This window comes from Orycteropus afer, unplaced genomic scaffold (assembly GCF_000298275.1).
Source record: "Orycteropus afer afer isolate SDZICR_OR568_19922 unplaced genomic scaffold, OryAfe1.0 scaffold00516, whole genome shotgun sequence".
In the NCBI taxonomy this organism is placed as follows: Eukaryota; Metazoa; Chordata; class Mammalia; order Tubulidentata; family Orycteropodidae; genus Orycteropus; species Orycteropus afer.
Genome location: NW_006922103.1, coordinates 1,066,638 through 1,078,662, shown reverse-complemented (window position 1 = coordinate 1,078,662; position 12,025 = coordinate 1,066,638). Strand labels below are relative to the sequence as shown.

Sequence of the window (12,025 nt, the reverse complement as noted above, 5' to 3'; positions counted from 1 at the left end):
TGTATTAGTCCATTATTGTAAAAGTTAAGGAAAGGTTTATCTATAAAAGGAAATTTTCTTTGTTGGTTACCAGGGGTGGGATTGGAGTGGAGGGAACACTGTTAGATAGATAGAGATAAGTATTGATTTGGGTGAAGAGAAGGGCAAATACCAAATGTGAGTGACCAATATGGCAGCACTGAGGATGAGAAAGACATAAAGAGGTACATGGGAGGTACAGACAACAAATATGAGCACTTTTGCATACAGTACTGCATTGTCAGTGAAGGCAAGCATAGGTATATGGGTGGATAGATGAGTGGACAGGCTGAACGATTAGGTATGTCTATGAAATGGGGAGTGTATCAAAGAACATTTATAGGGTTGGGAGACAATGGTCCTATAGGTTTATGTGAATGATCAGAACTCCCAGGTGTATAGTAGAGCTGACAAGGGGCAAGGATGTGGTCACGGCTTGGTCACAGCCAGCTACCCAGAGAGACCAAGTAGTTGAACCTGCGGCTTGGGACCATAGTCACAGGGGACATCAAGCTCAATTGGCATAACATACTATACAAAACATTGTTCTACCTCCTACTTTGGCGAGTAGTGACTGGGATCTTAAAAGCTAGCAAGCTGCCATCTACATGCAACGATGGGTCTCTCCTCGTCCAGAGCAAAGAAGAAGGAAGAAAACCAAAATTCATGGAAACAATTAGTCCTAGCGACTGGTACACCATCCAATCTGCAGCCTATACAACTATGAGACCAGAAGAACTAGATGGTGTCTGGCTACCACTGTCATCCACTTGGAAGGGAATCTATGTAACAGATCCTTGATAGAGAGGGAGAACAATGTGGAGCAAAACTCAAAATCGTTTGGAGGAAAAAAAAAAAAGTGGGGACCAGGTTTCCTGGTCTGATAGAGCCTGGTGGAACCACTGAGACTATGGCACCTAGTTGCCCTTCAGATCTGGAATTGAACCCACACCTGTGGTTTCTAGCCAAACAAAAGGCATATGAGTTGAACATTTATCTCAAGTAAATACACTCCCTGGAGAGAACAATCATGGGAGAAAGAAGGGCTGCTTATGCACTGGGAGAGAGCTCAGGGGGCAGGAGTGCATGGAGGGATGGACATAGGGAAGAGGTACCTATGGGGAGGGAGCTGTTGCATTGTGGTAAACTGTGGTCAATGTCATAAGACAAAGTATATGTGAACCGCTGTATGGAAAGTGAATTTGTTCTGTAAACGTTCACCCAAATCACTAAAAAAAAAAAAATTTAAGTGAGTCCACCAGCTGAAGTCAGGAGAGCTGGTCTCCCAGGAGACTGACTGGGTTGGAATGACCCCTCGGGAAGCAGCAGAAGTGCCATGAGCTGTGTTATTTAATTAAAACTGTTCTGGAGTAAGTACAAGAGAAGGTGCCTAAGGGAATAATTTCACTTTGGATCCCTGGAGAAGTGCCTGGATAGTCTAAAATTCTTAACGGTTTCGAAATCGGAAATGCTGTCTTCAGAAGTAGTTTCCTACCATTTTCTCGAAAGAAAGGAGCCATCCTTTCTGCAAACACACTCTCTATGGAACCAAAGAAAAACAAAAACCAGAAAAAAACAACCACAGCTTAGAAACCAAGTCTCCTTCATCAGTGCTAAAGAAACTGGCCCAAGACAGCATTAACTCAGAGAGAAAGCACGCAGGAGCCCTAAGCTTCCAGCAAGCTCACGGCTCTCCCTGCCCGCTCCAAATACTTATTTCCCTTTTCGGTTGCATTGCTGTGGTGTTTTGTTCTTAACATCCAAAAACCCAGCGTTTCTATTTTATAAAATGAAATATATAGTTTCACGTCTTTCACTAATGTGACGTCAGTGGGTAAATTTCCTGTACATTCTTTTTGAAGGTCACTGACACCTACCCACAAATCCTACACAGAACTTCCCCGAGAAAGCGCTGGAGAGCAACACTCGCCGGCTCTCAACCTTGAATGAGAGCAATGGTCCAATACAATTCGGTCATAAAGAGAAATGAAGTCCCGAGGCATGCTACAACACGCATGAATCCCGGAAACCAGATGCTGAGGGAAATAAGGCAGTCACCAAGGGCAAATGCTGTATGATCCCGCTTACATGAAACAGGCAAACGTACAGAGACTAACATTCATTAGCGGTGACCTGGGGCGGGAAGGGGAAGCAGGAGTGTTTGCTTCAGAGGCACCAAGTTTCTGTTAATGGTGATTAATTTGGAAACGGAGAGTGGTGATGGTTATACGTGTAACAATGCCAATGAGTTGTACATGTGAAAACTGCTGACTTGGTAAATATATAAATATATACTTTAGCACAAGAATCCAATAAAGAACGTAGCAGCCTAGACAGTGCAGGGAGGAGTTGGCCTCATGTAGGCTGACCACACCGCACACTCATTCCACAGACACTCAATGCATTAGGACGCTGGCTTTTCCTCAGGCGCAAGACCACCCTCCCCGCCCACCCTCAGCCCCCTCCAGCACCCAGAGGAAATGGGCCCCGGGCCCCGGGCCTGTGGTTGGCAGTCTCTGAAGTACTGGGTGAGAGCAGCTGTGGTTAACAGCGATGGGAGATGTGTGAACTATCTTGATCACTGAGTTAAGGGAGGAAAACCTGACAACCATGGAGTCTCCATGGCTGCAAATCGTCTCCAGGGCCCACAGGGAATGACTTGCTCCTGAGCTACAGCCGCGGCTGATTCTGTAGAAATTCAGGCACATACGCCCTCACCCCACCATCATCTTGGAAACAAAACCACCTACGCAAAAAGGTAGAGTTTGTGCCTACAAAGGTCACAGAGCGTTTCACCCCCCTCCGGTTGCCCGCATGCATTGTCGAACGACTTTGAAGTAAAGGTCCTCTTCCAGATTCAACTACAGCTGCTAAGTGTTAGGAGAAGTTGTGATTCAGGGGTAAAACCTCCCCTTCCACGTGGGAGACCCTGGTTCCATTCCGGCCGACACAGCTCACGTCAGTGGAGGCTGCAAGTGGCTAGGATGTGGTGAACAGGTTTCATTTCAGCAGAGCATCCAGACTAAGTCTAGGGGAAAAGGCCAGGCCAACTGCTGCCCAGAATCGGACAGTGAAAATCCTATGGTGGCCCACGGTCTAAATCACACCAATGGTGGGGATGGGGCCCGGACGGGCAGCATCCGCTCAGTCAGTCGTTCATGGGGTCACCGTGAGTTGCAGAGTCGCAGGCTGACTCACAACAGCAAACCATGTGAAGTGTAAAGGGTCAGAGATGTCACAGGACATGATGGCACGCAGGACAAGCAGAGCCAAGCGTGAGCTCTGAGACAGGCAAACGGGAGGCATCACTCTCAAAACCCCAGGTGTGTATGGCTGCCTGTCCGGGAATGACAGGTGACCAGCCATCCGCTTGTTGAACGTAACTGTGTGACAGTCCAGTACTGAAGTGCTTTGGAGTTGATTTCTCTCTTTGTGATTCTGGATTACAGAGCTTTACCCTGAAGCCTGAGCATCGAGTCCACGGTGGATGCACCTCCTGCGTGCTCTTCCCTGGACTGACGAATGGCGAGCACGTCAATGAAACCACCTGGCACAGGTTCTGGTCCTGTTCCACTCTCGGGTCCCCATGAAAGTCGCCCTTGAGAAGACCACTGCCCGTAACCTTGCTTTTTCATCAGTCTTCTCCAAGGGCTGTTTTATTTCATTACGAGTGAGATTTCCAAGCCTTTAAAATGTTTTTGTTTCATCAGTTGACTATCTCTTATAGGTACTATTTGTATCATTTCTCTTAAGTGAAAAATTGCAGAAATGTAACATTTTACAGAACTCTTTTTTTATTCACACACACAGATGAGTAAAAGGGAAAATCTTTATGACTTATGTTTGAGCATACGAGAATGGGCCAAAAGGGAGCATTTATGGCTTCATTCGTGAAACATTAGATTTGAAACAGTATTTTTCCATCTAATTAAAAAAGAAAAAAACAAAACTCAAAGCCATAGAGTTGCATATGATGGGTAAAATTGGAAGGGTCCACCGTGGAGGAGGCAGCTGGCAGGTGTTGATGACCCTGGTGACGGAGAATAAGAAAGAATCCTTCCCTGTGGCCTTTTAAACTCTTTTTGGCATTTCCTTTGACAGGTGAGAGCCTTTCAGACCAAGTCTTCCCCTCTGTCATTTTGCACCTGTCACTAATGCATAAGGTAGTGTCATTTTCATATGTTCCTGTTCCTCCTTCTGACATTGGGACAGGGAAAACACACGCTGAAATGGATGCGGGCAAATATCTTAAGATAGATTGTACAATAAAAGTGTTGAACACATCTAACATCCTGTTTTTTTATGCATTAAGTCAACATGTTAAAGTAAACCAAGCGATGAATTTTGAACCACGATCCGTCATATTGATTTGCTGATCAATACTACGTGTTGGCTTAATTTGAGAGAATTTTTGGTTAGCATCTTTTTAAAAAATTTTAATTAAGTTTACCTTCTAACCCAGGTTAAACTAGAGCCAAAGCCAACTACTTTCTAAATAATTTTCTGCAATAATTCTGAATGCTACTCTAGCCATCTCTTACTTATCCACTTCAAGGTTAAGTTCTTTATAAGGAAATCTATCCTGACTTTCCCAATTGAAACTAAATTCAATTTTCTGAACAGCAATAACACATCATTTGTTGCCTTTATAATTTGATACATACAACTTTTATCTCCCCTGTTGTTGTTGTTGTTGTTGTGTGCCATTGAGTCCGAACTGACTCATAGTGACCCCTCCTTGGGTTTCCAAGGCAGTATCACTACAGAAGTAGATTGTCCAACCTTTCTTCTGAGGAGTGGCTGGTAGGTTTGAACCTCTAGGCTTCTGATTAGCAGCGACGTGCCTTAGGCACTACGCCACCAGAGCTCCTACTATGCTACCAGAGCTCCCCTAGTAGCCTATATAAGGATCCCTGGTAGCGTAGTGGTTAAGAGCTGGGCTACTAACCAAAAGGTCAGCAATCTGAAAGCCCCAACTACTCTGCAGGAGACAGATGTGGCAATCTGCTTCCATGAAGCCTACAGCTTTGGAAATTCAATACAGCAGTGTTACCCTGTCCTACAGCGTCCCTATGAGTAATCATCAACCTGATGACAACAAGTTTTTGGTGATATCCTGAACAGCATTTAGAGCTCAGATCTGTGCTGGCCTGTCCACCAAACCACCTGAACTTGCCCTGGCACATTGTGGATTCTCAACAAAGACTAAATGAGTGAAAGCCTGGGCAGATGAATTCCTTTCCTATAAATTGGCACACTCATGACACCAGCCAGATCAGGAGCCCTTCCCCTTTCAGCTTGAAGTCAGATTCAAATCTGGCATCATCCATGACTGGAAACGAGGCAAGTAGCAGAGAATAATGAATGATGGTGGTGATTATGGTCAGGACACAGGCCAGCGTGGCTGGTAGAATCTCCTCAGACACAGGACCCCATGGCATGGCCAGGAGTTCCAGAGCCCCCACTAATGAAGCAGCCTCTTTTGCTTCCCATCCCCATTAACAATCATGGGAGAATACATTCCTCAGCCGCTGGATCAGTGCCAGTAGCCTGGGCAAGGACCCTGTGGTCATGAAGAGAGGAATGGACTGGCCATGAAGAGAGCAGGGGTTCTAACAGCGGCCACCACCCAGGGGAGGAGCCCTGGTGGTGCAACAAGTAAGTGCCCAGCTACTAACCAAAAGGTTGGTGGTTAGAACTCATAAGCTGCTCTGTGAGAGAAAAGACCTGACACCCTGCTCCCATGAAAATGACAACCAAGGAAAACCTTCTGAGGTGAAGCTACTCTGTCACATGGAGTCACTGTAAGCCAAAATTGAATCAACAGCATAGCACAAACTACCTGGGGACCCCTCGTACAGCCTGGGAGAGAATGAAACCCATAAAGAAGACAGAGAGGGGCAGCTCTGTGTCCAAGTTGAGATGACGTGCACAGGAAACCAGAGCGAGGGAACCACGCAACACAGCTAACACTGTGCAAGCAAAGGCGCCAAGTGAGCGTCTGCCACCCTCCTCTGTAAATGGGATGGAGAGTTAAACACGTCTGCTCCCACATCAGGCCTTCCAGAGTCTACATGTTTATCTCCTCCCTTCATCCTGAGATTCTTTGACTTTAAAACTTAAACAAAACCAAACCCCCTGCCAATGGGTTGATTCTGACTCATATCCACGTTATAGGATAGAGTGGAAATGCCCCATAGGGTTTCCAAGGCTGCAAATTTTTACATGAGCAACCTGCCTCTATCTTTCTCCTATGCAGTGGCTGGTGGGTTTGAACCACCCACCTTTTGTTTAGCAGCCAAATGCCTTACCACTGCTTCATCAGAGCTCCTTCTGACTTCAAAAGTTCCTTCCAGTTCTTCCAGACCCAGCGCCATGTTCCCCTCCCTGAGCCTTCCCAGTTCATGCTGCTTGGATCACAGCTGGGAACCCTGTTCTCGCAGTTGGGCAGCATGGTCGGAGTCACCCCAAGCCTGTGACTGGGCAGCTCAGCACCCTTGGGCAAAGCAGTCCAACACCCTGAGCCTGTTGACTGAGCTGCATAATGGGGACACACCGCCTGTGTCATGGTGTCTCGAGCCCTAAACAAGACGGCATGTGGCTACCTCATACACACTGAACTAGCTGCCATGCAGTCAAGTCTAACTCATGGCAACTCCAGGTGTGTCAGTGCAGAGCTGACCTCCAAAGGGTTTTCAATGGCTGAATTTTTTGGGGGGGGGACAAGTAGATTGCCAGCCCCTTCTTCTGAGGCACCTTTGGGTGGGCTCACATTTCCAAGTGTTGGTTAGCAGCCAGATACATTAATCATGTGTACCACCCAGAGACTTCATATACAGAATAAAGCCAAGAACCCACGGCCCGAGACTATTCCAGGTCATAGCAAGCTGACAGGGCACAGCAGAACTGCCTCAGTGTTTCTCTCTTTTTTATTTTTATTGTTCTTTGGTTGCAGATTTACCAAGCAGATTTTTTCACATTCAACAGTTCATGCATGTTAGATTTCACAGCCCCGGTTAAACTCCTGAGCCATAAAAAATCTCCCCTCCCCTCTCCTCCTCGTTATGACCCCCTCCCCGTGTCCTTCTTATCTATGCATCCCTGCTGCCCAGCTTTCCTGCTATGTGACTCCTGCCCCGCTGGTGTCTCATGGCTGATTGATGTAAGGGGTGCATCTCCATAGGGTAAGTGGGTGCACTGCCCTGGGGTAGATGCTCTGCATGTACGTCTTCCTATTATTGGGCTGAGAGCCAATCCATGGAGTGAGTCCATTTCCAGGGCTGAAGGATAACCCAGGGCCGTAGTCTCAGGTGTCCCACCAGTGTCTACCCATAGGGTTTCAAAGGCTGTAATCTTTATGGAGCAGACGACTGCCTCATCCCTCTTCCAGACCAGTGGGTATATGGATAGCAAGCCAGCACTCTGACCACTGCACTACCAGGGCTCCTTCATACAGAATCCAAACACCAAACTCACTGCCATTGAGTCAATTATGATTCATAGTGACCCCACTGGATTCCCAAGGCTGTAAACCTTTCTGGAAGCAGACTGTCTCATCTTTAGTCCACAAAGCAGCTGATGGGTTCAAAATGCCAATCTTCTGGTTAGCAGCTGAATGCCACTACACCACCAGAGCTCCTTTCACACAGAACAGGCACTCAATAAAATTAGCTAACACATACTTTGGGTGACCACCGCTCTCTTATTTCTATAACTATAACTACATGAGCTCTAACTTTAAGGAGCCCTAGTTGTTGAGTGGTTACAGTGTTCGGCTGCTAACCAAAAGGTCAATGGTTCAAACTTAGCAGCTGCTCTGCAGGAGAAAGGTGAGGCAGTCTGCTTCCGTAAATATTTACAGCCTTGGAAACTCTATGGGACAGTTCTACTCTATCCTATAGGATCCTGTCAATCAAAATCTACTTGATGGCAGTGGGTTTGGTTTTTGTTGGCTCTAACTTTATCCTGTGGGCTAATGAATGGTCCACTGTGAATATTTTCTTCGTGGCCAGTTCACTTCAGTGTAAACTTGCTGATAAAATTATTTTCAGAGTGACAACTGCTTGAGATTAGACTTCCTAGCAGCAACAGTAGGGCGAAGCACAGGACATGGGCCCCTGTGTGATAGCCTAGCAAGAGCCTAGGCATTGTCATCAAAAGGAAGAGGACTTGGACAAATGCAAAGTTTGAGGTCTGGAAGAGGCCACCAGAGTTCACTGCAGCTCAGGGTCCTCACCTGTAAAAGCCATGTGTGACCAGCATCCAAGAGGGTGGTGGGGGTGAGGTGAGAAGACCTATGTTACATACACGACAGAGTGCCTAGCACAGGATGATGAGTTCTCAGCACAGAGCAACAATCGATGATTTCCAGGACACGTGGCTTAACTCCTGATCCCTCTGAAGCTCTTACAGTCCCTCACACAAACCAGGCCTTCTGGATCACACACCCCACTGTTTACTGTCAATAGATTTTCAACTTTCCTTTTATCTTATGTAAAATTTCAGTATTTATAAATCCTGGTATGGTTTTAATAAAGCACAAAGAAGATTTTTAAATATACTTATGGCTAATTTTGTAATAAAGTTATTCTACTTTCTAAATCCAATTTCATCATTACTTTAAATTAAAAACAAAAGATGGTGGATGAAGCCCTGAAACCAGTGCCCTGAGATCATCTTTAAAACTTAAACCAAAAATATCCCCTGTGTCTTCTTAAAACAAAACAACAATTTAGCTTAACTAGTAAAAAATGTCTGCCCTGAGCATTATGCTCTTTTTAAAAGTATCTCTCTGAGATCATCTCTCTGAGATCAAAGAGACAATAGCAATTCAAAAGATTAGGTGGGAACCTTAGAAAGGAGTGAGTTTATGTTAACAGGTGAGGAGCAACTCAGGAAAGGAAGGCAAGGACGGTTGTACAACTCAAAGAAAGCCGTCAATTTTCCTGAATCGCATGTTGAGAAACTGCTGAATGGGGCTATGTTCTGCTGTGGATATTCTCAAACAGACAAACAAAACAATCCCACTGCCATCGAGTCAATTCCAATGCACAGCAACCCTAGAGGACAGAGCAGAACTGCCCGCAGGGTTTCCAAGGCTGTCAATCTTTACGGAAACAGACTACCTCATCTTTCTCCCATGGAACGGCTGGTGGGTTCAAACTGCTGGCCTTCTGGTTAGCAGCCAAATGCTTTAACCATAGTGTCACCAGAGTTCCTCTATCTATTCTCAACAACAATAAATAAATGACATTTAAAAAATAATACTAATAACTCACAACACCCTCACTGAACTTTTACTCCAACCCGTTCTTTGACAATATAAACACACAACAGCAGCAACGAGCAGATTCACAGACGCCTTCGTGCCCTCAGCAAGAGCTCAAACAACATGGAGAATCGAGTCCCTTGCTCTGCGAGGCAGTGACTAAAAACATCACCACAGTTGCTGAAAAAGCCCAGGAGAGCTCACCTTTCCTGCCCTCGAAAAATAGCAGGAGCAATCCATCTGATGGCAGAAAGAAGAAAACGGGACCTTTCTGTTTTTCAGCTGTGATGCTAAGAGTCCTACCTACCTTGATGTTGCCCCCACACTTTAGTTTTCTACAAGTTATCTCATGCTTTGTCCTGAAATTTCAGAAAACACCAAGCTACTCGGTTTCTATGGATTGCCCTTTGACAAAAATAGGATCTGGGGGCCACACTGCGAAGGCTTGCCACACAGGGCAGGGAGGGGAACCATCCTGTTAGTCTCAGTGGTACCCACTGGCTACTGAAGGATCACCCTACTTTAGGACCCTCGCCAATGGACTCCTTCACTGCACGGCTGACCAGAAGTGGATTATCCACTAAAAACTGGCCAACACCTTTAACGGATGACAGCAAACTACAGAAAAGGAGGCCTTAAGCGCCAACATGGACTCTGCAATAAAGGAGCCATGGAGGAAAAACAGGTTTTGCTGATTGACACTCTGTAAGGCCCACCCACAGTCACAAAATTACCCCTGAGTTTAGCTATACCTGAGGTGAAAGAAAAAGTAACAAAGGGAAACTTTCTTACCTCCTGACCATTTGGCTTTCCTGTTGTAATCCTGTAAATTGTTCTTGTATAATGTAGATGCATGAAAAGAATGCATGGCATTTAAGGTGAACACCACCAGACAAGAAACACACAATTCTCAAATATTTCCTTCCCTACCCTGTGACTGACATTTGAAAATTTCCTCATTAGTCACTTTGTATCATAAGAAATACTAATACAGGCAATAATAATATCTATGTTTCTCTGACTACCTTGGACCAAGTTCTTCGTATGATCTTTAATCCATTCAACAAAGAGAAAGATATTATTATCCCAATTCACCATTCAGAAACCTGAAACCCTAAAGGATCGGGCAATTAACACAAGTTATAAAGAAAGTAATGACTATAAAACTCAAGTTCTTTCCAGTCAATCAAACGCACGCCATGTGGCTATCACTAGCATGCTGACATCCTAAGCACCACGCCAAAATCATTGTCAGGTCAGCAGAAAACCTCCAAAGATCATTAGATTTCTCCCCACATGACACTTAACAGCTTCTATAATTCTCTCTAGCTGAACGTGAATGAGGTGAAAGAAGGTGTGAGTACTGGGACCCTGCCCAGGATTCACCAGTAATTCTAGATTCAGTTCTGTAGAACGGACTTTGAACATCCAGGCACTGAAGTTAGTACTGAGCGCCTAATGCAAAGGACAGGTCAAAGCACCAGGTGGAGAGGGGCCTGGCTCCTGAACCCAAACATTGCCGCCATCCTCAAAGCCAGCCTCCCGTTATCACTCAGACAACATAAAACCTGTGTGTTCTCCCACTACATTCAAATGTGTGAGACACTTCCATCAGAAATGAGAGCATCTTAAGAAAAAATTAAATCGATTTGCATTATTATTTCTTTAAAATAATATTATAAAATCTGTAAATTAAATTGGAAAATGGTACAAAAATATGATGAGGCATTTTGTAGCTTCTACTGGCTCTTTCAACTGGTGTGGGATATATATTTATTGATTTTGTTTGTTTTTCATTTGGGTTTTGTGGAATCAAATGTCGTAGGTGGGGAAAAAGATAAAGGAAACTTACCCTTACCTGTCTGAACCACTCGTATAACCTTCCCCCAAGGTCCAGATGGAAACGTGTAAAGAGAGCAGGAATAGAAGCCAACGTCAGCTTCAGAGGCATTATAAAAGGAAATGGTCATGTCATTGGGAGCCACGGTTGAATTTAAGAAGTAGACTCTGTCAGCATAGGGCTCTCTTATGATGGCACCATAAGTAGGGTTGAAAATTGCAATGGACACTTTCTTCGTTGCATTGATCTTGAACCACTCCACTTGGGTTAAGGTGTCCCTCGACGGATACATACATTCTAGAGTCATATTCTCAGCAAATTTAATCGTTGTGTCCCAGAACACCTCCTCACCCAGAGCTGGAAGAGATGTCACAATGCTTAATCAGACTTCAGGAATCAAACACCAGATAAACATCTTAAGCTTTCTAAGACCTAGAAAGTCAACTGAGAGCATCAAAAAAGGCAAACAGGTTCTGCCGTAGTCCACAAAGCTTTGCACCGCTATCGGCACTTGTAAATTTTAGTTTTTCTGAACAAGTGAGAAATTACCTAAGCCAACTAAAGAGCATCATAAATTCTGAACACGTTACACTATGAGACCAGAAAAAGACTAACTGTTTAAAATGAAGACATGAGGTGATTTTTTACCTTTGTATACATGAAGAATAGCAAAAACGGAAGCTAGATAATCCATCTCTGGAAACCTTTTGGGAGGCTGGTCTATTAACCAGATAACATTTATAATGCTACACGAAGCACTGTTTCCTTCCGCTCAGATCCTATCAGCAGCGTCGGTCTTTGTCTGAAGAGTGAGCACAGGAAAAAGGTGTCAGCTTGAAAGGCAGGGTTGCTCTCTACGATGATGGGCAGACCCGAATGACTGCTCTCTTGGGTCAGTA

At 45.0% G+C, this 12,025-nt stretch overlaps 1 protein-coding gene across 1 annotated transcript in view; it reads right to left on the bottom strand.

Annotated features, from left to right (window-relative positions):
- CD226 (CD226 molecule) overlaps positions 1-11,820 on the bottom strand; it is a 110,964-nt gene extending 99,144 nt beyond the window's left edge. The window contains exons 1-2 of the mRNA XM_042782923.1: positions 11,775-11,820; positions 11,145-11,483 (exon numbers count right to left, since the gene is read on the bottom strand). Of these exons, the coding sequence (XP_042638857.1) occupies positions 11,145-11,483; positions 11,775-11,820 (385 nt within the window). The remainder of the gene's footprint in view (positions 1-11,144; positions 11,484-11,774) is intronic.
- Between the last annotated feature and the right edge of the window lie 205 nt (positions 11,821-12,025).